The sequence below is a fragment of the Amblyomma mixtum genome, chromosome 6 (assembly GCF_055824585.1).
Source record: "Amblyomma mixtum isolate Tamu chromosome 6, ASM5582458v1, whole genome shotgun sequence".
NCBI classification, from domain to species: Eukaryota; Metazoa; Arthropoda; class Arachnida; order Ixodida; family Ixodidae; genus Amblyomma; species Amblyomma mixtum.
Genome location: NC_143017.1, coordinates 80,466,971 through 80,493,936, shown reverse-complemented (window position 1 = coordinate 80,493,936; position 26,966 = coordinate 80,466,971). Strand labels below are relative to the sequence as shown.

The window sequence follows — 26,966 nt, the reverse complement described above, 5'->3', positions numbered from 1 at the left end:
CGGAAGAGCAAGCATTTACAAAGTTCAGAGCAAGGTGATGCGCATGTGTTTTGCTATGTATGACAACTTTTGAATTGAATAGCAATTGAAGGGCAATTGAAGGGGTGCTTAAGCACTTGTCTCCTGCTTTATCAATGCAAAACGCTTCAAAAATTTCCCTATCAACCTGCTTGATGATGTCTAACGTGTGTCCCGTCTGCTTGTCTGTCTGCTGTTTTATTCGCGCTCGTTAACATGTGGCAGCCAGTGGCGGTGAGCGAAGAGCCGCGCCGAAACATCCGCGCGCAACGGTTTCCTGACTCCGGAGCCGAAGAGCGAGTTGCCTGCCGCGCGCGCGCAGCAGCAATCACGCCGTCCGTGGCGCTCGCCTAGCTGCGACGGCGGCGCCCTCCCTTGCTAGTTAAGGTAACTAGCTAGGAAGGGTGTATCGAGGGAAAGCTAGCCAAAGTGGGGGCTTCGCCCCCTTTAGGTCCACAGAGATGGACACACGCTTAAAAAGACGAGAAACGTGCGATGTGCACCTACCTCTTTGCGTGCTTGCCTGTTTTGAAGTGAAAAGCTTCACTAGGCTCGTCAACACCGGGTCTGGCCTGCGCCGTGATCAATTTTAGCCACAGCTGCGCATGCGCGAAACCGAGCGACGTCACGCGGAGCGCAGGTGGCCGCTGCTGCCGCAGCCGTCGTCGCCACCGCGCGCTGACTCCGTCATCTGAGCGTCGCTGCTTCTCCTCCATGCCACCGTTTTACCCTTCGCCGCTGCTGCGCGGTCGCCGCCGCCGTCCCAAGAGGAGAAGGTTCCTTCGCAAGGCGTTGCGAGAACGCGTGAGCGTTGGCGGCCATAGAAGAGGCGGCCATCCTCGCCACCTTTTGACCTTTCGCCGCAGCCGTCCGCAGAGCACATTTGAAAGGCGGGGTATATAAGGGGCGCTTGCCCATAAAACAGGCGCAGACACTCGCCATAGAAGGAGAAGAAGAAACAACAGTCGGACGGCGCAGAAATACCGATCCAGAAGTGGTAGCTTGGAAGTTGGCTGAAAAGCAGCGAGAGCTTTTTGCTTATCCAGCCACAGCCAATTTTTTTCATTCCTGCAATGTCTAATCAACTAGATGATACCCTCCGGCTTATTTTATTTTGCACCATTGTTTTATTTTTGAACCTTTCTTATTTCAATGTGATTTTGTAGGCCGAAGTTTATGCCTTTTCTTTTGGTGGCAAAATTGTTTTTACATATATCTCATTTTTGAGAGGACATGGAAAAGAATCCACAGATAGGACGTTCAGATCGAATTGGAGGGCATTAGTCTATTGGAGGGCACTAGTCTATTTTTTATTCAGAGGAACCTCAAAGGCCTAGTCTTGCCTCAAAGCAAATGACTTTGAATCCAAAGGTCACGTGTTTTCATAAGGGTCGGCTGCGTTGGGTACTTTTGTTCATTCATTTTTTCGTTAATTTCACCATAACTGAGGTGTCCGTATGGCGCTTAGCTGCCGCGATTTTAACCTTTGTAAAAGAATAAACTGATATGAAAAGGCCACTGCCGTTTACTTTTTCAGAGTCATTCGACGCTGCGCAGATGTACGTACTCTTCGAGTTCGAACACGGTGGAAAGACGCTGGATCGCTTCAAGGTAAGAGACCCGGTCAGATAGCATGTTTTTCAGGTAAGCGTCTTAATAATGATTGTTGGCACACGTAGGGTGTTGGTGGTTTCAAAGACCACAACTGTACGATTATTTAACAAGCGTGATGCAAATATATTGAAACCTAATGTTATGTTTGCGACACTGACATGTACGGTTGGCGCTGCAACTAGAGCTTTCTCTCGATATCTGCAAGAATCCAAGTTTGACTTCCGGTCGTGGAGCCGAAATTCTGACAGAGGTGAAATGGTGACCGTGCACTGCAACGACTATTACACGAGTGTTATGCATCTACGCCGTCGAAGTTATTCAGCTAGCTAACCACCGTAGTGGTTAGCGAGCTCGGCTACTGAGCCGGAGGACACAAGTTCAATCCCGGCCGCGGCGGCCATGTTTTCGATTGTGGCGAAACGTTAAAGGCGCCAATTTGCTGTGCGAAGTGAGCCCACGTCAAAGAGCCCCAGGTGGTATAAATTTATCCGCTGCCCTTCCGTAACGGTGTTCCTCGTAGCCTGCGTGCCGCTTCCGAACGTTAAGCGAAACAATGCCTCTTAGCCTAGCTGAAGTTGTAACTCGTAAAAATACATTAACTGGAAACCCGGGGAGGACATCACCTTTTGAATTTTCACTGGGGATTGTGTTGTGATCGTTAACTTGTGGTCAACAGCGGTTAGTGCGACTGTTCATGGGATCTCACTTCAGTGCAGTGAAAACGATACCTAGGAAATATCCTTATTTGGTTTGTGATATAAAACTACGCAAGGCTTAAGTCTACTCGCACTCACATCGACTCGCGCTCACAGTGGCTTACGTCCCTTTCCACTCAAACTATGAGACTCATGTTTACTCACAATGGCGTCCGCTTACGCCTGTAGCACGTCACGACCGCTCTGTGTAGCTTACATGGCCTGTGGAAGGTGAGCTTTATAGACTTTGGTTTCAGACACGTTGGCACTCGAATCAAGTGTTCCAGGCGAGAAACACGGTAGTCAGCTTTTTTCAGCTCATCTTGTGATGGCGGGTGTGATGTAGATGGCTGGTGGTGCTGACGTTGAACCCTAACGCCCAGCTCGTCATTCACGCTATTTGTGTGAACTTGTACAAGTCACCTGAAAATTTTCCTCTTAGGGTCAGTGCGTACTCTTTTGTCTTCTTTATTTCTGCCTTCCGACATTCCCCAATTAGTGCTGAAAAACTCACCCGCAGCCCATCCACACAGCCGCACTGCTTTACCAAAGAGACGAAGAATTCTTGGCTTACGTTTGCTTTCTATCACTGGGGCTCCCTTTTTATCGTGTGCTTTTTCTGACAATCACAAAGGCGAAATTGCACTTGCAGCGGCGTAATTCTAAATCACACTCAAGAGAGGGACTCACATTCTCAGGGCCTCCATGAAATAAGTCTAAAGAAGATTGGACTTGCCGTGATATGTTAATACCTAGCCACATTTTTTTCTGTGTACGTGTCTAGTACACAACTTACTCTCTGCAGCGGCTTCTCAATATAAGCGCATTTACAGAGGTTGGTGAAACGCTTGGGAGCGTACCGCTACGCACTGCTGTCGACAGGCGCTTCAAAAAAAAGGAAGCGTTTTCGTTAGAAAAAAAACTTCGTCAAAATCAATTTGTGTATTCATTTGGCCACGGCTACTTAATTTCACGGAGAGCTTCAGAATTGTGGATGCCATTTGTATTCAGGAAAACATTTTTGCTCGTATATCAGCTTCATTGCGAGGTCTTTCTGATGGTTTATTTGCAGCAAAAAGTTAGGTTAACATTTAATCCATTACCATGAAACAAGTATGTCAAACATGACATGTATACTGTACATAAACCGGCGGTGATGACTTCACAGGGGAGTCCCGAAATGCTCCAGAGTGCCTTCCTGCAAGTCGGCTGCTCGCTGGCGGTGGCCGAGTGTGAGCTGGAGTTCGAACACCGGGACCTGCACTGCGACAACGTGCTGCTGCGACGCACCTCGGAGGAACAAGTGCGCTTCCTACTGCGTGGACAGGAAGTGCGTCTACCCACGGCGGGAGTGCGGGCCTCCATCATCGATTACACGCTGTCGCGCATGCGCAAAGGTCTCGCGTCTTCTTTTACCTGTGGCGACAATGTGTCTGTCAAACCACGGTGTTCTATTCATTGTTGTTCAGTACTATCATCACCAACCCAGAGTTTACTGCATAAATAAAGCACCTAACTCATCCCAGCAATTAACCCCGTTCGGTATAAGCTGCAGTTGCCTTATACCTGCAAACGTTCAAATCCCGTCTGGCAATCTTACTCGGTTCCGGCCACTGCTATGATTACCTTGTCTTGGAATTTACTCCGCTACCCTAAGGGACACCACAGGTTATATTTCTCTTGCAGTGCGTGCTCTGCTCATTACCTTTTATTCCTCCTGATCTCAATTAGGATATCATTTACTCGCGTATTTCCCTCACCCACTCTGTACTCAAACGCGCGCGTGCGTGCGTTGGTGTGCGAATTAATTTTCAATGGTAATTTGCAGCGCGTAATAATGTTTTTATTTTATTTATTTATTTTCACAATACTACAGACCTTCATTTGGATCCAGGAAGGGAGGGCAAAAAAAAAAAAACACATTCACACAACACTGTAGCACATATACAATCTAAAATAGCTCACAAAGCGCATTGTCAAAATCAACAGCCGATATCACTTGTAGAGGCAGGGCGTTCCATTCGTCAATAGTTCTTGGGAAAAAAGAAAATTTAAAAGCGTTAGTATGCGCGAAGTATGGTGCTAAAGTGTGATTATGATGACGACGAGTTCTACGCGTTTCAGAAAAGTGCACATAGGGGGTTGGAGAGATGCCTGGTTTTCCATGGATTAGTTGGTGAAGGAAGGATAGGCGGGCTATCTTGCGTCTGACATTTGCTGCCATTAACGAAGATGGGGAATCAGTTCTGTTGTACTTATTAAATATAAAACGTACTGCGCGCCTCTGTATTTTTTCTGTGTGTAATGTATTTTTTTCTGTGTGTAATAATTCCTGTGTGTGTAATGCCCTCTGAAGGGCCCTTATGGGAAATAAGTGAAATGAAGTAAATTTAGAAAGTAGACGCTCCATGACTTCATTGGGCACGTCTTCTAGTTACTTAGGGTGCCTTTTCCCTGCGCACACAGATGAAAACGTCATCTTCACCGATCTGGCTCACGACGACGAGCTGTTCCGGGGATCCGGAAGCTACCAGTACGACGTCTACCGAACCATGAAGAAACGCAACGGGTGAGCGTTCGGCCTCCTCTGAGCGCATTACCGGGAAGAAGCCTTTTTCGGAGAAGAGACAGAGCGGCTCATCCTCGGTACTCCCGGAGAGTTTTGGCTTTCGCGAGAAGTAACCAGATTAACCAGTCTCTCCGTAGGCGCTGCCCTGTCGTGCATAGAGGAGTCAGTCTTAAACAAGGTAAACCCATTCAACATTGCGGCTTCGCCAAAAAACAGGATATGGCCGCACCCGCAGCTCCACATGCGAGAAGCTTCGCGCACAGCGTCAAGCGGGCAACAAAGCGTACATATCTGATCATTTTGCGATCTTCTTGGGGAGAGAGCGCGGGGTGATGCGTTGGGCGAACTTGGCGGCCCTGAAGACAGGAAAGTAACTTTTGAGACGTTCAGCACCTTCTTTCAAACTTTTCAAAAGTGCGGTAGTTGGTAGTCTGACGTCGTATTAATTTCATACAGCGCAAAGGGCAATAGAACACGAAAGAACACGAACACGGGCGCTATGAAGAAACGCGAAAAGACGACCCGCATCTAGAAGAAATATACCTCAGAAGTGTGAACTGTTCGGTTTGATGGTAGGGTTTCTTATTCATTTCATTTAGTACAAAGGATTGGACAACGCAAAGAACACGAAAGAACCTGAGCAAGCGACAGTATTCATGGTGTTTCGTATTTTTCTGTTCTATCATTCGCACTATATGAATTGAAAGTTGTGCACTATTGCTGAGAACTAGGATTTTGCAGTAGACGATAGAGGCATGCCCTCCAATGGGGTTGGGGAGTGTGTAGTCCGTTGTGTGCCTTTGGAATGTTTATTCCATGTTTTTCATGTGCTGCACATAGCACGAACGCTTACCATTCCTAAATTGGCATGCTGGCAGACAGCGCGTACTCTTTTAACGTGTTCCCTTTGATTCATTTTCACCTTTTTGTATGTGCGTGTGCGCCTGTTTCACGAACCCCTTGGTGACCCTGTACAGCCCGAACTGACGGGGAGGGTCCAACACAAGTCGGACCACAATGAACTAAGCCGTAATTCAGGGCAACGTATGGCTATTTAGCTCTGGCAGTGTACCGTTCTGTACCGCTTTACACCGCTGTACCGCTATACACCATTTCGTCCACATTCAGTTGTGAAAGGATATTTTGCTGCCATCCCCGTGAAGTATGAGAAAGCACGGCATGCCGTTCACAGTTGGACCCTTTAAATAACAGCATAGTAGAACCAACCACTTTGTGAAGAAACAACCAGAGTGACAGGGACATGTCTGTACTTAGTACGAATTACTGGAACATGCAGATACCTTTTTTCCTTGTACAGGCAGCTGGCGGTGGGAAGCGACATGTTGTCATCTCCATTCTTGATTCAGTTGGCTCATTTTGTCAGAACGGCTCCGACAGTATTCATTCATAGCCGTACTTTTATCCTTCACTGCTCTAGATGAGGAAATGGCGAAAATCTAGAGCATCGGCTTTGCTCATGCCTTGCATTCTCCTCACATATCTCTCTTTCTATCCCCTCTTTAGTCATTCTTTCTCTCCCCCTTATGATCTCAGCTTTAATGTTAAACCAAACCGAAGCATAACAAAGTTTAAAAATGCATATAAAAGTATAGCAGGGGTAAGCATTGCTAGCGCACCTTCTTTGCATTCGATTAACCATGCAAATCGGCTGTAGTTGTTTATGGTGTTGATGCATGGGAAATTAATGGCTTAATTCTTTTATGGGTGAAAGATAATTGATGAGAAAGTGGAATAAAAAAGCGTCCACTTGCCGCCGGTGCGATCCGAACCCACGGCATCCGCATTTCGTGTCTGGTGATGTACCAACTAAGCAACGGCGGCGGCTGTATAGTCTTATCTCGGGGGCATTTATGCTGCTTGTAACCTAACCTTGAGAGTGTTCACCAGCGCCTCCCTCGTCCATAGCGAAGGACATGGTACGGCCTTAATTACAACTAGTGTCACGCAGGATGTGATCGAATGATGGGGACGGAAGCTTTGCGAGAACCGTTGTATCGCATCAAGACTGCCAGAACCGGAGGCCTCGTTAAGTGAAACGATGAGTTGAGCGTGTTGGTACATAATTGAAGAAAATAGCGCAGCAAAAGGGACAAGAGAGAAAGGTGCGCCTGTCCCATCTTGTCTCTTGTCCCCGTTGCTGCACTGTTTTCTTCAAGCTCGTTAAGTTTGGTTTATTGGGGTTTAACGTCCCAAAGCGACTCAGGCTATGAGGGACGCTGCGCTTGTATCGATCGCTTCATGCAGAGACGCGACACATCAGTAGCTAGGCCAGAAAAGACGCCTGGTCCTTTATTGCGCATAGATTTATATCTGCGGCTGCAGCGAGGGAAAGGGAAAGGAAGAAGGGGCGTTGACATGTTATCAGGCCGCTTGCTTGATAGCCACATCTGATACATCTTCTTTCCTCTGTGAAAAGATCAGTTTGACAATGCTCTAAGAAATTTGCCGAAACGTGTGATCATAAGTCAGCCGTTTAGGTTCCATGCGTGGCCGGGTTGTCCTGCGTGGAATGGCTGGCATGGTTGATCCAGCAGCTGCACCTGATGCTGTGAGCTGCGTGCTTGTGGCAAGTCCATCACGTGGCAAGTCCATGCTTGATCCACCAGCTGCACCTGATGGTGTGAGCCGAGTGCTTGTGGCAAGTCCATCACGTGGCTCACCCTGGCCATCGGCGGTACCAGGACTTGAAGTTCTTCTAGCCTCGGAGCGGATGTCCGCGTCGTCGTCGCTGTCATCAATGACGTTGTAGTGCTCTTGGGTTCGCAGCAGATGTTGCCTATTACGTCTTAGAAGACGGTCGTTGTCCATTCTCACGATGTGGGATCGTGGAGCCACCTTCTGGAGAACCATCCCTTTGCGCGACCATTGGCGGTCGTCACGAGCCCGCACCGTGTCTCCTTGCTGCAGTGGAGGCAGTAGTTTGCCCTTGGACGACTGGCGGTGCTTGACTACCGGGCGCTCCTGTTCGACGCTGCATTCAGGCAGAGTAGTGCGCAGCCGACGACCCTGCAACAATTCTCCCGGTGATTGTCCGTCCTCTAATGGGGACGCGCGATATGATAAAAGACCCATCCAGAAGTCCTCACGAGACTCTGCAGTTTTCTTCATAATGCGCTTCACTATTTGTACTCCTTTCTCGGCCAAACCATTCGACCGCGGAAATTCAGGGCTCGAAGTAATATGGACAAAGTCATAGCGCCGTGCAAACTCCGCGAACTCTTGGGAAGCAAACTGAGGTCCGTTGTCGGTACACACTTGGGCAGGAATTCCGTACCGCGCAAAAATAGATGCAACCTTTGTAACGACTTCGCGCGCAGTGGTGACGGCGAGTTTCTCAACGTCTGGAAAGTTTGAATGCGCATCAAACACCACTACGTACATGTCACCAGAGAAATGAAAAAGGTCGATTCCCACCCGGTGCCATGGCACCTTGGGTGCTGGCCACAAAATAAAAGGCTCAGAAGCTCGCTTGTAGGCGTACTTTTGGCATGCGCTGCATTTGCGAATGAGCGTTTCAATGGCACTGCCCATTCCTGGCCAGAAGATCAGGCCCCGAGCTCTGGCTTTACTTTTATTCAGCCCAAGATGTCCCGCGTGCAACTTCTGCAGCATCTCCACTCATTGTCTTCGGTACGACAATTTTGCATCCTTTCAGCAGTATTCCATCAATTTCCGATAGTTCTGCTGCAAATGGCTTTAACTCTCCTTCAATTTTAGTTCCTTGTGCCACCTGCTCCAAGACTTTGCTCAAGTATGGATCCGCTAAAGTTTCACTTTGCAGGCGCCGTTTTGTTGGTGTGCTTACTATGCTTGAGAGGACCTGTACAGCATGAACGTCGACGTATTCGGTTGACTCCAGGACGGCACGGACGGCAGGAGCACGGGACAACATGTCCGCCAACAGCAGGTCCTTGCCAGGAACAAACTGCAGTTCGTAGTCATAACGAAGAAGACGAATAAAGAAACGCTGCAGCCTTGGTGGCATATCTCCGATTGCCTTTTTCGCGATTGCCAGCACAGGTCTGTGATCCGTTTCAATGACAATCTTGCGGCCATATACCAGCTGGTGAAACTTTTCGCATGCGAAAACAATGCCCAGGGTTTCTTTCTCGATTTGCGAGTACCGTGTTTCGCTATCGGTGAGCGCTCGCGAAGCGTACATGACTGGGCGCCACTCACTGCCATGCTTCTGCAACAATGCTGCGCCTAACCCTAGCCCAGATGCGTCAGCCGAAATTTTGGTTTCTTTCTTCGCGTCGAAGAAGGCCAGCACAGGAGGCGTTGTTAATGCTTCGCAGACCTCTTTCCACTCACGCTCATGAGCCGAACTCCAGTCAAAAACGACGTTCTCCTTCACCAAGCTGCGAAGTAGGGACGTTTTATCGCTCAGTCGAGGCACGTACTTGCGGAAATAGTTAACGACTCCAAGCATTCTGCGTACTGAATTTTTGTCATTCGGGTGTGGCATAGCTTGAATGCTTGAAATTAGATCAGAACTCGGCAGTATGCCATGTTCACTGATGACGTCTCCAAGAAATGTTATTTCCTTCACACCGAAGGCACACTTCTCACGGTTGAACGTAAGACCAGCTTCCTCTGCCCTTCTCAGTGCTGCTCGCAAGCGCTCATCATGCTGCTGTTTGCTGTTGCCACAGATTAGCACGTCGTCAACATATACATGAACCCCTGGCAGGCCGTCGAAGATCTCTGCGAGCGTCTTCTGGAAGACCTCACTAGCAGACGAAATACCGAAAGGGAGCCGAAGGAATCTGTAGCGGCCGAACGGAGTCGCAAACGTGCATATTCGCGACGTGGCCTCATCTAACGGTATTTGGTGGAAGCCGGAGTTTGCGTCAAGGCGGGAAAACAGTCGCGCCCCTGACAATTCGCACTCAATGTCTTCACGTCCGGGCATAGGGTAGTGCTCACGCATGATGTGCTTGTTAATTTCTCTTGGGTCCATGCACACCCGGAGGCTTCCATTCTTTTTGCGAACTATGACCAAGGGACTCACCCATTCGGTGGGCTCGTCTACCCTTTTGATGATGGACGACTTCTCCATGCGGTTGAGCTCTTCACGTAGTGGTTCCCTTAGGGAGAAAGGTACCCTTCTAGCTGGTTGTACCACTGGAACCGCACCGGGCCGCAGGACCATCTTGTATTGTTTCACGCAGCCGGTTCCACTGAAAAGGTGCGGGGCCGTTTGCTCTGGTGTTTCATGCCCATCCTGCATGTTAACGGCATCGACAACTGATGGAATGAGGCCAAATTGCAGGCATGTGTTAAAGCCAAGGATTGCTTGTCGGCCTTTTTTCACGATAAAAAAATTCGTTTCGTGCTTCGCTTTGTTCAGGAGCAGTGATGCTGTGGCGACACCCAGGTGCTTGATAACGCTGCCATTGTAGGCAGTAAGAACCGCTGTACTCTTGCGCAGGGGCGTTGTACTGCAGATGCGTCGAAAGATGCTGAGGGGAAGAAGGTTTGCCTGGGAGCCCGTGTCAACTTTGAAACTGATGACGCATCCGGCAATCTGGCCTTGCATTGCCCAATCTAGCCCTGCTTGCCTGTTGACACCACATATGCTGACGTCCAAAACTTGGAAGTTTTCATCGCTTTCCACCTCTTCCTGTACTTGGTTGACTTGGCGACTTCTGCAGCACAACGAGAAATGATCCATTCTTTTGCAAGTGTAGCAGCGCTTCCCGTAAGCTGGACACTGTCGCGGCGCGTGCGCCTGGTTGCACTGCTTGCATCGAATCCGCCTTTCTTTACCAGGCTGGTTTCTTACGGCGTAGTCAACGTGGACGTCGCCTTTGGACCAGGTAGCATTTTGCTGCGCGGCAGTCTCCGCTGCCTTACACATCTCTTCTGCTTTCTGCAATGTGAGACTCTTATCTCGTAGCATTTTTTCTCTGAGCGGGGTACTATTAGTGCCGAAAACAATCTGGTCTCGTACCATGGATTCTTCAAGGCCACCAAAATTGCAGAGCTTAGCTTGCGTTCTGAGGTCTCGTGCAAAGGGCTCAAATGGCTCGGACTCACCTTGTACCCGCATACGAAATACATGCCTCTCGTAGACTTCGTTTTCTTTTCCGTCGAAGTAACTGTCAAATTTCTTGAGCAGCGTGTCGTAATCATCTTTGGACTCATCTTTCGCGTAGCTGAATTTGTTGTAGATGTCCAGTGCCTCGTCGCCGGCAGCGCTTAGAAGGATCGCTGCTTTGACTGCTGCTGACTTTGGGGTGGCGGTCGACGTCGCTGTCAGGAACAGTTGCAGCTTCTGCTTGAATATTAGCCAGTTTCTTCTGACATTCCCAGTCAACTGAAGTGGTCCCGGCGGTTTCACGATGTCCATTGCTTCGGCTGCTTGAATAATCCAGCTGGGCACACCGGGCCACTTCTGACACCATGTATCGATCGCTTCATGCAGAGACGCGACACATCAGTAGCTAGGCCAGAAAAGACGCCTGGTCCTTTATTGCGCATAGATTTATAGCTGCGGCTGCAGCGAGGGAAAGGGAAAGGAAGAAGGGGCGTTGACATGTTATCAGGCCGCTTGCTTGATAGCCACATCTGATACAGCGCTGTTTTCTTCAAGCTCGTTAAGTTTGGTTTATTGGGGTTTAAGTCCAAAAGCGACTCCGGAAATTTCGTCCACCTGGCGTTCATCAACGTGCACTGACATCGCACAGTACACGGGCCTCTAGAACTTCGCTTCCATCGAAACTGGGCCTCCGCGGCAGAGATCGAAGCCGCGTCTTTCGGGCCAGCAGCCGAGCGCCGTAACCACTGAGTCACGGCGGAGGGGTCAAGAGCGTTAAGTGGTTGAGCAGATAAGGAAAGGGAACTGAGGGGTTCGCTATGAGATACAGGTACGTATGTATGTCATAACGAGCCCTTCAATTCACTTCCCTTGTCTGCCCGATAGCTTAACGAGAACATCGAGTGTGGCCGTCTTGATGCCATAAAGAGCATAAGTGGGTTCTCGCAAAGCTTCCGCCATAATCATTCGACCACATCCTACGTTACACTCACGGCAATTAAGGACGTACTATATCCGCCGCTATAGCCGCCGCGGTGGTTTAGTGGCTATGGTGCTCGGCTGCTGGCCCGAAAGACGCGGGTTCGATTCCGGCCGCGGCGGCTGAATTTCTTTGGAGGAGAAATTCGAGGCCCGTGTACTGTGCGATGTCAGTGCACGTTAAAGAACCCCAGGTGGTCGAAATTTCCGGAGCCCTCCACTACGGCGTCTCTCATAGCCTTAGTCGCTTTGGGACTTTAAACCCCATAAAACCAACCATGTCCGCCGCTATGGACGAGGGTGGCGCTGGAGTACATTCTCAAGGTTAGGTTACACGCAACATAAATGCCCCGAAAGAAGACTACACAGCCGTCGCCGTGCGCTTAGTTGGTACATCACCGGGCACGACATTCGGATGTCGCGGGTTCGGATTCCACCCGAGGCATGTGGATGTTTTTCTTATATTTTCTCATCAATTCCCTTTCACGGATGAAACAATTACGTATGCATTAATTTTCCTTCATATGCATGTGTGTAATAACAAGCCCGTCAATTTCCTTCCCTTCCTTCATAAGACCGACGTGTTTAGGCTAATCCCTCAAGCTATATACGATTTGTAATAACCGAGTAACTGTTGAGTAGCGTCCACATTGTACGCGCATCGCTGCGCTTGGGTGGATATGCTAATGAGTAATTATTTCTTCTTCCCTCGTAGAAACAACTGGGAGGTGTACGAGCCGGCCACAAACGTTATCTGGCTACACTACCTGCTGCTGAAGATGATCAACAAATGCGCACCGCGCTCCAAGCGCGACTCAGACGAGAGCGGGTCCGGTGCGCGAAGCGCTTTGGCCGCCTGGGCGCAGTGCATCCGCGACTTCCCGTCGGCGTCGGCATTCGTGGCCCAAAATTTGCTCCCTCAACATTCGCCTCCACCTCTCCCTGACTGTTCGTCTTCTGAATCTCCTCCTCAGTCTCCCCAGGAGGAGCCTCGTCTCCGAGAGAAGCGTAGGCGGCCGTTGCCTGCGAAGGCTACGTCGCACCCGATGCGCCTTCGTTCGCGCCGCACTTGACGATTACTGGGACCTGTTCCTTTGGCGAAATTTTAAGCAGCCGCTTTTTGCACTCAGTACTCAACGTTCATAGCAATTTTTGTTCACGCCGATTAACGCTTTTTGAGAGGTCTACGTATTAAGATTTTAACGATATGTTCAAGAGTATGCTTAGAGCTCTTGGTGTTTAGTTTTCCTGGCGCAAATAATTGTTGATTAAAAACAAGTGTTAAGAAAAACAATATAAAATGAGAGTAACATTTTTTTTCTCCGATGCTACATGAGCGCTGGTGTAACGAACAACGGGCAGCACAAAGGCCCGCTTGAGAAGCGACTGGGGCCTTCGAGCTGTGTAAAAAAGAAGATAGAAAAAAGAGAAGTTTTAACCACATTACAATTGAAATTTAAACGCGCTAACCTACTTTGCTGCTCATGCAGCGAGCAGGAAACAAGCAGTGCAGAAACCCAATATTCCCAGCCTGGCGAGTTTGACCCCCACCATATTGGCGGCATTTCCATGGATGTCAAACACGAAATTCCTCGTACATTTTGACGCACGTTGTAGTGTCCACCGAGCCCATATTTCTCTACACCTCCCTATTGCGACCGTGCCTTATAACCCAAGGTACAACTTGTGCCTGGCAAATTGCGTTAGTGAAGTTGTGTGTCTGGTGTGGTAATATATGAATAGTTGAATGCTTCAGTGTCCGTTCTTTGTTATCTTTTTGTACAAGCTTGATTACGGTGGCTAGATGAAAGTTGATATTTTAAAGCAGAGGCAAACGATGAGACTGTGCTTTAACGGACGGTAGCCCGTCGAGCATTCGGATGAAGGTTCTTCTCCAGTGGCCCGAATCTTATAATTAAAATGTCGAGTAGAGAGCGGCGACAAAAAACCGAGGAGATGCGGAGCCCTTTTGGTAGGTACCAAAGAAGAGGAGGAAGTAAAACTTCATTCAAGGCCAGCACTAAGGTCCAGTGAAAAAAAAAAAAAAAGGGCTTGATCCGCTAAGGCCTGTTCATAATCAGCCGAGCCCGATTGAAGCCAGGCACCTCAGGAAGGAGTAAGAGGATAATGTAATTAAGGAGAGGTAATCGATTAAAGTTGCTATTTTAACATGAAGGCAGACAGACCCCTCCAAACGCTCGTGTTTCTAGCATTCACCTCCTATGTCTTGGCCACTCTTCCGTAGTAGGTATGTGCCATCGTTATATGAGACCAGCCAACCAGTGTTACATGAGTACAGACTGCGTTGCGTGTCTGCCCTCATCTCCGGACAGTCAGGACAGGGAGCTTTGTCACGCCATCTGAAGCTGCAGAGCATTAGCGGGGTGGGGTGAGTGTTAGTCTGAACTTAGCGAAGGACGAGTGTTTGTTCCGTGTTTAGAGACGAGTGTGTTCCGCTGTTTGCAGCTTGCATTTTTCGGAGTCTTCCGCTGACGTTAGAATTGGTTAGAGGATCGAGGGCGCCCAGATGAGATGTTTATTAAGGTATACTTACTTCCCTCGATCCTAGCATGACTAGTATCAGTCAAATGTTCGGATTGCATTATCGAATTATATTACAATGCCATGTAGCTGAGTTTCCAGTAATCCCTACACTTTCGCCTCTCACCGCCAGGGGAACAAGGCGGCGCTGCTGCCGTGCCGGTAATTTTAGCTCCTGTTCCCTTACCATTCAGCGCAGGGTTCCCACTCAAGCTTGCATACGTAGTGGTCGCACATCTGCGCCCTGCTCACCTGCTTGGGTAAAAAAAAAAATGCAGACGACGAGAGAGAGACTTGCCTGATCAAGCTGCCTTGTTCTACTTACAGTTGTCAGGCTTATCACCTAAGCGGTATTGTATGTACCAAAAAACTTCCAGTGCAAACTTTGCTTCGGCGCAAAGGAGCACTCTGCGTTTCCATTCACATCACATTGTCCAGTCCTCAAACGACAAAAAATCCGTGGTCGTAGGCAAAACGACCATTAAGCGTTATAATATCCGCCATGTTATAGAACAAGTCATTCCCGTTAAGATTCGGCATCAAAATATTTAAATGAGCTTGTCTTCGCGTGTAGTAACAGTACATCCACGACGAATGACTTCTACTAGTGAAACATGCGGGGCAGGTCAGCATTAAGCGCATGCAGGAATTAGACTGGCAGAAGAAGGTACAGTACACATCTGAGAAGCTTCAGGTAACGCATGCCCTGAAAGGCACTATTTTTGGTGGTGGGCCTCCTACAAGAAGAAAGCAAGTGCAATCAAGCTTTCGCCTCAAGGTCCGATGTTATGACAGGATATCGTTAGCGAATTTCGATGATTCCCCAGGTGCACAGAACGATGTTATATGTGACAAAGCGCAACACATAAAGGATGTACAGGACGAGAAACAACAGTTATGTCATGTAAACAGTCTGATTATTGAGGATAAAAGTGGCCAACGTGGATTTGTTTTAGAAGAACCGGCACCTTTTCTCCGGATTCATTGCAGTTCCGGGAGCGCATTGGAATGCCACGGCGAAACTTTCGCTGTTCTTGACGGCCTCATTGCAGATCGCTTCAGACACAATGCTTTCATCGGAAGTGTTTGGCATGCACAGTAAGTAACACATCACAACGAAGAAAGACTGCAAGCTGTCATACATTCGGAGTCGCCTGTAGTCGGTATTTCCAAAAGACCGCAGCGCGTCTAGGGCGATGAAAAAAGACGCGGCGGAATGGTAGATCTCCAGTTGGCCGCTGCGGTATTCAGCCGCGTCGGCGAAACATCGCAGCCTTCGGAAAGCTTCGTCGGTGGCAGTTGAATGGTTGGCGAGCTTGGCAAGGAAGACTTCGAAGCATGCCGTGGCAAAGAGCGTGCCCAGGGCTCCGAACTTGGTCGTGTCGCTCAGCTGTCGCCTGTAAAGCGGCAGCATGGCGAACATGGGAGGCAATGAGAGTGTGCGACTCGTGTTGTCGAAAAGGCTGTATCGCTCCCTTGCCACGAGGTCTTTGACGTAGGTGGTAGAGATCCGGTCTCTGAAAGTGTCATTTATGGTACTCATGGCTGCGGCGACGTCCATCCAGTTGCTTAGAAGCGAAGAGCGGTTGGCGAGACCCCTATGGCCAAGCGCATCTTCGACGACCCTCATGGTGTCCACGTGTAACTCTAGATGGAAATCTCTCACCTCGACCGGAACTCTTCCACTTTGGTGACTCCACTGCGCCTTCTCAAACACCTGCCGCACTAAACCTCTTGCGATGACTTCGGCCAGGGTACGCACGTAGCTATGGTCCTCGGCGTCCACCTTCCACAGGACGAAGCGTCCGAAGGTGAGCTGTCCCATGAGCATCTCGGCGAGCTGCATACAATCGGCGTGCGCTCTCCAGTCGGCAGATTGTTCCGGCCGGGCGCTGGCGCCTTCATAATCATACCAGCTGTTAGCGAGATCCTGGCTTACATAGCGCCTCATTTGCTGCACAACGCACCAGCCGAGGTAGTAATGAAGGAATCGCTCGCCAACTCTGATCAGGAGCTCGTCAATCTCTCTGAGGTAATCCGTGTTGGTGATGAATACACGCGCGCTCTGCGAAAGGCCCAACTTTTCGGCTACTTTTCGCCACGTTGTCTCGGAAACGTTTCTTGTGACTTGAGCAAGACCTGCGATGTCGCTGACTGTACTTTCGCCAGCGATTGGTCGTTTTCGCAGCAGTGCCGTCAGGACGACATCCTCGAGTCGGACAAACGATTCGTAGTCGAGTAGACGACCCGGTGAGACTTCGTTACCAGCGTATTTCGTCCTGGTCTCGTGGAAAAAGCGCGCGTAAGCACCGGAGCGTGACAGTTGATCACGCGTACGAAGCCATCCGCGCAAGAACGTTTCTTCCGGCGCGACTTCAAGCACGCTGCTCGAATTGCGTATGGAGGTTCGTATGCGCAGTAACGCTGTCACCTGGAAGGTGGCGTACACAGAGGCCGCTGTGAGCATCAGGCTCGACTTGGCGAAGACACGTGGCCAGGTCACTCCTGCTGCCTGCAGCTGACGACGGAATGACGCCAGTTCGTCGGCGCCTTCCGCCAGTACTGCCGTGCACGACTGGTAGAAGGCGGCGACCACCTGAGGCGGTGTTTGAGCGTGGGAAGGAACAAGGACGCGTGCCAGGATCCAGTGCACATCGCTGATGAACTCGTGCAAGTGGCTTCGGTATACGGAGAAGTTGTGCGACTGTGCCCAGCCGCTGCAGACGTGCGCGTAGAAGTTGCTGCACGGCGGTCTGGTCCAGTCGACGCTCGCCTCTAGAAGGGCGTCTAGTGCCGCGCAAGAGGCCGTTGTGCATACTATGTCTTGCGGATCGGAAGGCACGGTGAGGAACAGGAGGGCGGTGAGGAGCGCGCAGAAGGCTACCACTGTGAGCGAGACGGCGAAGTACGAAAACAACATTTCTTTCTGTTCCGGGCCGTATGCGACGTAAGACTGAGACTCGTTCTGCTTCCCGCATACGTCTATCGGTGACATGATGCCCTGTGGAGAGAACATGTCCCGCGGCAGAGTCATTACGTTGCCGGGTGATTTACACTGATCTTGCTCAAGCTGGGGAGGTGAAGGTACCTCACTCAGTAGTGATGGAGACGAAACGCCGATTGGTGGCTGAGAGTACTTTCGTGTGATGGATGGCTGGAAACTATCTGGAGATTCCGGGCCACGTTGCACAGTCGCACTAGTTCTGGAGGCAGATGATCGGTTTAGAAGGCCGGAGCGTCGTGTGCTATCATAAGACAACGGCGGATTGTCTTCGTACGGTACCATTGGTTCCAGGGTGTGTGGTCGTGATGGGCGGTGGGTGGTTGGTGTGACTCCTATTCTTCCCAATGGTATGTCACCTTCGGCCTGTGACGCTGGTGACACTGGTGACACTGGCGACACTGGTGACATGTTTCCTGGGGGTGGCAGAAGAGATGAAGACGGCTTTGCCTTGGTACTGCCCTTTCGCTTGGAATGCCTTGACTTTGAAACTGCACTGCCTGTTGTGGTCTGCTTCGCATTCACTTCCTTTAATCCTACTTTTGACTTATCTACTGAAGACTTGTCCTCTCCTCCTAAGTCGTCAGCAGCGGAAGAGGTTTTTTTCTGCAAAGAAAAAATGCAGCTATAGTGTTAGAAGGTCAAAGATGAGATGAATGATATATTTATACTGCTTCCGCTGTGTCGCGGAAGGTATATGAAGAAGCTTAATGTTTAGCTCTTAAATTTCTTTTTCGGTGAATTTTTGCGCAATGCGCCAATTTAATGCTGCTCCTTGGAAAGCGGGTGCGTTTAGCAACCGGGAACTCCGCCACAAAGGAACAAGTTGCTTGTGGAGCAATGTAAAAAGGTTTCTAATTTCTGACCATGTTCTGCTGCTCTAACAAGGTATAGAATAGGACGAGTTGGAGCTCTATTCCTGCTAAAATAGGAAGTGGGGAGGGGGGGGGGAGGAGGGGGTTTGACGCAAATGGAGACTTATTTTCTGTTAAAAATGAGAAAATCATAAGTACGCACTGAAAAAAAATTGGAAAACGAAAGAGCTACAAGTATTTACCAGTAAATCATATGTACGCATTGAAAAAAAAAATCAGAAAACGAAAGAGCTACGAGTGTTTACCAGTTATAAAAAGTGCGCGCAATTCCAAAGACATTTTTTTGCTCTAAAAGAAAGGACGCCAATGTTAGGTAGTTTAGTATACTTTTCACAACTCACCTGCAGCTGCCGCGATGATATCACACATGCATTTGTGCTTCTTGTTGTGAAATTGCCTACTTTACTGAAATACGGTACGCACCCACACCGATGACAATGTAAGTAAGATTGCTAAGTCCTTTGCTATGCCCTGCGATACATTGGAAGCCTTTCACTTGGGAGTTTACATGCCGGCAAGGATAGCTACCGCCGCATCACCAGTGCGGGATGCTGTAAAAGACACATTCTGCGCAAACCACTCGCGGTGGTTAGTGTGACAGCCTTCGTTTTCCTTTCAGACAGGGCCGCCACGGTGGCTCAGTGGTTATGGTGCTCGGCTGCTGACCCGAAAGACGCGGGTTCGATCCCGGCCGCGGCGGTCGAATTTCGATGAAGGCGAAATTCTAGAGGCCCGTGTACTGTGCGATGTCAGTGCGCGTTGAAGAAACCCAGGTGATTGAGATATGCGGAGCCCTTCACTACTGCGTCTTTCATAGCCTGAGTCGATTTGGGACGTTAAAGCCCATTAACCAACCAACCTTTCAGACAGCTTCGCAGACTAATGTATGACAGCTGTTTTTGGAGCCGGAGGGAAAAACAACGTCTTTACAATGGCGTAATTTTCCGTGATGTGAAAACATTGTTTATGTGGGCAATCTGTCTAGTCTGGGAAACGCCTTGGAAAAATGCAATTTGTTTTTCTTCTTCTGCTTTGCTTTCCCCATATCTCCCGGCATTCCTTGGTTTCTTGAATAAGACCTCGGCTTCAGGCCTGGTAAAATGCTCGGAGCACGAATTAAGAAATACGCAGTATATCGGTACGCACTCTGGAGCATGCCTATACGCCATGTTTAATCGATTTCTCTAGGATATTGGACTGGCAGTAATGCACAGTACTTCTGTTGTCCAATTTTGAACCTGCCGAGTGCTATCACGAGAAAGGCATATTAATTCTTGGCTCGTACTTTCACATTTACAAACCACAGAACAATCAAGACTCGAATTGCGATACCGACTGGAAACATGCATTGAGCAGTTCATCTGTGACCACACGGAGTTTAAGGTCCTGGCGAAACACGGAAATAATGCATAAAACTTCCGCGTAGAAGGACTGAAAGTCAGAATTTACATGAGCCAGGCAGTCATTGCCAAACAGAAAGGCACTTGAGAGATGAGATCTTCGGAGGCATTTGGATCCGTCTTTCTCGTTATGCATAATAAAATTGTCACTGAATTAACCCCAGGGCAACACAGGAGAATTACTGTGGGTGCGTGCAGTATTTGCACAAGGTTAGTTTTTTTTACTGTAATCGGCACCAGTGCACGCAGTATACCATCGACGCAGCTGTAATACATTCCGACAAAAGGTTCAGTCAGTCAGCCTACCATCCTTGTTGTTATTCGCGAAATAAAAAGATGTTTCTTGACGGTTACTAATGTTTATGTGCAATGAATCCTAGCACTTGATTTTTTTATTTTCAGAGTGCTATATTTTATTTTTAACCAATTTGTATGCACGTTCAATAACTATACAGACGTTACACTACGCTGGACAGGACGCTGTGGCACGCATTCCGCTATTAGCGCTGTTCTTGAACGTGAAGCTTAGCATTGTCTTCATTTTATGCACGAAACTTCTCACATGCATGTGCTGTAACTAAAACTCCGACGAAAAGCCTGTGCCATTAAAGTGCGGAAGCCTACATAAAGTACCCGTACGGAATTAAGAGTGGAGGAACTCATTTAGGCTCGATTTCCCGAACACCTCGATTAGTACAATCAAATACCTAAGAGGGTCAGCTTACTATTTCAAAAAGTTACACGCCACTGCCTTGCCTCGGTGTTACCTATTTAGCTAAACAAGCACTGAAATCAGGCATCCTGACATGCAGCAAGTGGTTGTTTGTTTTGAATTTATGCAAATCCTTCTAGTGGTTGCATATATCTTCCGTCCATGAGGCGAAACCTGTTAGTGTAACTTAACTACACACGTTTAGGCTCAATAAGTGCTGTTCCTGTAGAACGCTGCATGGATAAAGTATGAGCTCCTTGAGGACCACATGGTACCGTGACATTTGGTGGAATGCACAGCTGGCCCACGGCAACAACACGATGCGAAACGTCGAGTTCGAAAACAGTTCTTTTGTAAAACACCGGATTTTAGACGTGTGGTAGGGAGGGGGGGGGGGGGGTGGAGGGAGTGTGGCGAGAATTTTGCCCGGAAAGCTTGCACACATTGGAAGAACCGCTGCGTTTCCGGCTGCAGCATATCCCGAACCCGGTACCTCGCAGAAACGATATGAATGCACTGCCGCCAGGGAAACGCTACGGTCTTAGCCTGTACAAGACTCGAGCAATGTTTTTCGAATTCTCCGTGTGTAAGAGTCGACGTTTTAAAATACCAGCGGCTGGCACAATACGGTTGTAAGTACTAACGTGTGAATATTATAGAAACCTAATTTGCATGATTTAGTGAGGTATTATAGGAAATATCTGTCAAGAAATGAAAAAAAAAGACTGACACCTTGCAGGACAGCCCGCCTCGTTATCCTCTATACTTTCAAATTTCCAATTGTGATTCGTAGAGAAGCCTAACTTGCCGATCCTTTTGCGTACGTTGCTTCTGCCACATTTTTCCTGCAAAAAAAGATGCCCAGGCTTAGCTTGGTTAAGCCAAGAATGCGTTGCATATTGCGCGGTCTTTTTGCGCGAGGTATTGCTTGGCGGCACTCGATTTTCTCAGCAGCTTTTCCTCCGTGACGTATGGATGGATGGATGGATGGATAGGAGCGCCCCCTTTGAAACGGGGTGGTGGCAACCGCCACCATGCTCAGCCGTCCTTTTTTCTTTTTACTTTTTCCTTTTTCCTTTTTTTGTTTTTTTTTTCTTTTTTTCACGTGGTTTGGTGGCTGCCCGGCCGCGCCCAAGGGCTGAACTGAGTGATTGCAATATGCTACGCATAAAAGTGCAAGAACTCCCACCGTGGCCTAGTCCGCCAACGGCTTTGCTCCCTTGTGCACGCATGAAAAGAAGATATGCCATTTGTAGCGCTGTTCAGGCGATGTGTGAGTGGCGAACTCTCAAACATTTAAGAATGCTGCAACAACTACATGGCCCTCGGCTTCGGAAAAAACGACACGTTGTTCCGCTCCTTGGCAGCTCCTTCATAATGAAGGCAGTGATGACTATTGCCCGTAAGTTTTAATCATACCCTTATGCGATTTAGTCATGGTTAGTCACATAATCCTAAGTGGTTCGAGGTACGTGGTAGCCCGCTTGCCTTTTGCGACGACTTGCGTGGCATCCTGCGACCGCTGAAAGCCGGGACGTTCTTCTTCTTTGTTTGCTACTTCCTCTCATAGCCACGAGCAGCAGGCCATAAGAAGAAAAAAAAGCAAGACAATAACAGGCATTGAACAACAACAATAATAAACAGTTAATGAACAAAATGGTCCTCTAGACTAGTACCGCATCGAGAGTTGCCATAGCTCTTCGCGAGAGTTCAGCTTCATTCCTCAATGAGTGGTTCGGGAAATTAGGTGGTGATGGTGATAGATTTTTACGGCGCAAGGGCGTCTGTGGCCAAATAGTGTCATGGTACAAGGTACAAGACCCATTTCCCAAGCATTTTAACCTAAATAAGCCGAGCACCAGACCAGTGGAAAACTTGTACCCATTGTATCACCGATGGGTACCCGGTGGCACTGGGGTTCGAACCCCGCACCTCCCGCATGTGAGACGGATAGTCAACTACTAGGCCACCGCTACGTAGTGGTTGGTTTGTCTATTACTAATGAAAGGTTTGAACGCTTTCTCTGCATACAGTGACGTTTCATATGGCGAACTTTTCTTTTTTCATGAAATATCGCAACGGACATTCGACGAACAACTAATTTTAATTGCTATACAAGGAATTTTAAAAATTGGAGTTTTCTCGTTTCTTTTCTAAATTGCTGACATTTCCAGACTGCTGCAGGGAAAAACACCCAGAAAGAAGTTTTCGGTTCTAATTCGGGTGTCTAGTCCTCCATAGAGTTTTCGAGAGGTGACAGCTGCAGGAAAAAATGTTATTTACAAATTAATGAGCCTTCATGTCAGCCGCGGCAGAGGTCTCTCCTTCATCCACGTAAGGTCCGGCTGACGCAGCGTGCAAGATGATGATGATGATGATGTCCTCAGGCTTAGTGGCACATAGCCACACCTTTCTTTTTCTTTCTCTTTACTCTATCACTTCTCTGAGCAAATAAAAATGTTGACAACAATAACAACAAAATATAATTTTTGTGCTTTAATGTTTATTAGATTTCTAGCTTGCTTACTGTATACGCCCCTGTGCAGGTTACACTTTTGTCCCGCACGGCTACCGCCGTTACGCCACTCCGTCTGGCAGCATGGTAGCAGTGAGTTGGAAGAAAGTGTGTGGCTGCAACAGCGTCGCCCTGTAGTCTTCAATCAATTCTCAATCAATTCAGAACTAATTACAAGGGTTTTACAGCCCTCTACAGCCGTAAAGCACTGCGCTCGAGCCGTCGTAAACGAACTGTGTGCTTGGTAACGGCAGTTTCACTTTAAAGTAAAGTTCCATTGTAAGCTCCTATACATACTGCTACGAGGAGCGCCAATAGCCCGTTAAAACGGTTGGCAATGCACGGGTATTTGGGCTGCTAGACGCGTCGGCACACGCGTAGAACGTAAGCGACTGTTTAGCACTCCTTACACAGCAGGAGGTTGAAATCGTCGTCGGCAGTACCTTTGGGTACGTGTCCCAATAAACTGCCTCCTTCGCATCCTTCTCAATTTTCTGCACAGTTCCAAGACGCCCTGAATATAGGATATGAAAGACTCTGCAGACGTTCGGCCACGATTTGAAAGTGCGATCGTTGCGACGAGCCGCCGTCCAATAGGCTCACCAAACAAGTCACGGAGCTTTTATTTTCATACCGCCCAGGGGGTCAGTTCTTTGTGGGTTTCATAGGATGCCTTTGCGGTTCCGACCGGACAGAAGATCATGCTGGCAAGGATGAACTTGGCGTCCCGCCTGTTATGTTTGTTAACGGACTCATACAGCCAGAGCCAGTCTTTGACATCAATATAGTCTGTCTCGCAAGATGTTCCGGGGTCTCGCGCGTGGGCCTTGACGACGGTTGGCATTGGTGGTGTAGCGAAATACAGTTCGGTAGACATTGAGATGATGCCAAGATCGCGGCCGATGCGTAGATCGAGCTTTTGTTGGCGTAGCTCTACTCCTAACCTGCACTAAAAGGTTGCTTCACCATCACAACTGTCAGGGATGGCCGAAGTGGTGCTCCGCACAGTTGTCGAGCCCTAACATGACCATCTCATGTATGTTTTTTTCGGTGTCATGGCCGGACTCGGCACGTCACTGGTCGAACAGGCAGTGGATATCCCCATCCTCTATATAATATATGCCTAGTGAAACGCGAGTCAAATAAAATAAAGTCGCGCGACATGCAATAAAGGGCAGCCACCGATCGCTGTCGCTGGTACTCGAGCACAGAAGGACGGTAACATCAAGCTTGTGCTCTGCGCAGATCCATGGCGTCTTTCAAGGCAAGCGTTTTGACGGCATCTGGTATAACAGCGAAATTTCATCAGCTCTGGAAACGTCCTGACTTTTCATTGCTTTTTTGAGCGGTGGCGTTCTCAGCGGGAAGAAATATGTGGCGTTTTTTTAGGTTTCTTTACGAAAACAGGGTAGCGGCAAAAACTACTTCAGGACAGGCGCTATTAAGTGAAGCTTTTATTTGGTAAAAAAAAAAAAGCCCCCCAAAATGCAACTTTCTTCGCGACCAGGGGGCGCATGGTGTATAACAAAATATAAAAACACTGGTGCTTCAATCAGTGCTTTACCAACAATCTTAACTTTCTTTATATGGTGGTTGTCAGGGATCTCTGACAGGGTTTAAGTATTCGTGACTGCGGGAAGGGCAAGTTTTTTTTTTTTATAGTGGAGACGAATTTATAGCGTCTCGCCGTTCTCTCTTACTCACTGATGCAATCACGATTTTTCACTGTATGCGAAACAGTACCATTTGCCTAATGGATATTTTCAAGCAAGCACCGCCCCCGTTCGTAATGAGTGAGCGTTCGTTATACTGCGGCCGTTATAAGGGGGCTGGACTGTGCAGTGTACATTACGGATTTCCTCTTTATACACGCGTATAACAGACATCCTCAAATTGTATTTTGGTCATTTAATGCATGCTTAATTGCGTCAACTGAGCACGTAAAAATTCGCCTTGATGTTATTTCATCCTTGTCGCCGCTGAAAACAGGGTTTGTTATGGGCTAGCGCAGGGAGTTAAAAGGCAAAAAATTTCTGTAACGCCAATATTTCGCTAAAACGAGGAGTGTGCCTTCTCTTTCTCGGTATCACAAAACCCGGCAATAGATTCGGTTTTTGGCTCAGTCAACGTTAAAAAAAAAAACGTTCACATAAAAGTTAATGGAAAGTTCACGGACGTGTGGAATAGTACACACCCGTTGCTGCTGCAGTCGAGAAATTTGAGAAGAACTCGTTTCGGCTCCTGTAACTTGGCGAAAAAGCTTCTGGGAGTGGCCAATTCCCAGACAATGTCCTAAAAAATTAAGAACTAAGCAATTTACGAGGGTTAAACTTCAAACCAGTATCTACAATAAGAATCTTACGAAGTGAGGGACAACAAAAAAAAAGTGAATATTTGAATACAACGATCGCCTGAATGATGGCTACAGTGCAGTTGCGCTTTAAGGGAACGCTCAATAATTGCGCGACTTGAACCTTCAGTTCTACTACCTCAGCACCGTCAACAGGTGCCGTGCTTCAGCTACCCTTTCCTTATTTGACACTTCAGGATCACTTTGCACAGCGCATTCTGTTTTTATATCAAAAGCCGTACCAAAGTTTTAAATGTTTCCCATAAACTGACATTTGGCCGAATAAACAATCCACTTTTATAATAGCGAGCTAAGTATATAACGCCGAGCAACAGCTGTGCTAGAAACTACTCCAAAATAATTCCATGTCTGTTCGTCGTGCCTGAATAAGAAAGGCTTGCACTCTGGCGGCAAACGCGCAAGACACGAGTTGTTTGAAGCATTATGAGTCAACCATAAGCTATAGCGCGACTTTCTTGCATTGTGTGACTTAACATCCCTCTTCAATGATGGCAAAGCAGGTGACGAACTCTTGAAGACGTGCGTAAGTTGCCAGGAAATATTTAGAGATAATGCATGCTCTGTGCGCACTCAGGTGCAGCAGAACTTGCTCATACGCTGATACCCAGGCACGCAATTCGATCTCTCTTTACCATGCTTTGAATTTGATTAATTCAATCTGGAGAAGGACCTGTGGTAAGTGCAAAATTTTTTCTTCTAAGGGTGGGTTCATAAGAACGGACGGGATCACGGACGATCCGCGCGGACCGCCTACCACATCACGCAAACGTCACCCCTCTGAGCCGCTGTCAGCGTCCTGCGTTGAGCTCGATTGGGAGCGGCACGCTCAAGGTTACTCAGAGGAGTTCCTCAGAGTGGTGACCTTGAGCTCGCCTGAACCCACCTTTACTAAGGACAACATCGTCCGTGTTTCGAACCGCACTCCTGATATGAAACTGGACGAGTGAACAGGCATAGCACCGTAGTCAGACTTGACGTTACGACGTGAGCATTAGACATGCAGTGATGTGATCCGGCATTTTCTGCGATGAAAGGGAAAACATTTTTAAGAACACTGTAAGTTTTCTCGCTATCTCCTAGGATTTCAGATCCCCGTTTCAAGAAAACTGCAACGCTCCAGATTTTCTCGAACAGAAGTAGTTACAGGCATACGCGAGGTATCTTTTTAAAGGGAAGTTTAATAGGTACTCAGACTAGTTTCAAGACACCGCAGTGTTCAAGCAGCAAATTAGAAAGAAGAGGCCTTTGCACTCAGGGCTCCGGCACAAGCTTACATACGTCATCTGGAGTCCCCCTGCACTTTGATTTCAACGACGGCCGGCAATAGCTATGGTAACATAGCCAAAGTACGGACAGCTCGACAACCGACGTTGCTAAGGATGCAGATATCGACGCGTTGAAACGCGCGAAACTGGACTACTACATTTTTTTTTCATAAATCTCCTGCATAAGTTCTTTACTTCTGTAGAAGAGGAGTTTGTAAGCCCTTCGAAAAAAAAAAACAAAATTTTCAGCGTAATGAGATTCAAAATTGTTCTAAGAAATGCTTTTGCGCTTTTGTTGCCATAAAATACGAATTATATTGAGCTCCTTGCGTGCTCTCTCACCACCTT

At 48.2% G+C, this 26,966-nt stretch overlaps 2 protein-coding genes across 2 annotated transcripts in view; one reads left to right on the top strand and one right to left on the bottom strand.

The window, feature by feature from the left end:
- The window catches only part of LOC149339510 (uncharacterized), a 38,128-nt gene extending 25,117 nt beyond the window's left edge, over positions 1–13,011 (top strand). The window contains exons 10-13 of the mRNA XM_089550496.1: positions 1,556–1,629; positions 3,496–3,724; positions 4,794–4,896; positions 12,654–13,011. Of these exons, the coding sequence (XP_089406622.1) occupies positions 1,556–1,629; positions 3,496–3,724; positions 4,794–4,896; positions 12,654–13,011 (764 nt within the window). The remainder of the gene's footprint in view (positions 1–1,555; positions 1,630–3,495; positions 3,725–4,793; positions 4,897–12,653) is intronic.
- Positions 13,012–15,431: 2,420 nt separating this feature from the next.
- Positions 15,432–17,891, bottom strand: LOC149339509 (uncharacterized). Its single transcript, XM_089550939.1, has one exon. It carries the CDS (start codon positions 17,889–17,891, stop codon positions 15,432–15,434), a length of 2,460 nt encoding a protein of 819 aa, XP_089407065.1.
- Between the last annotated feature and the right edge of the window lie 9,075 nt (positions 17,892–26,966).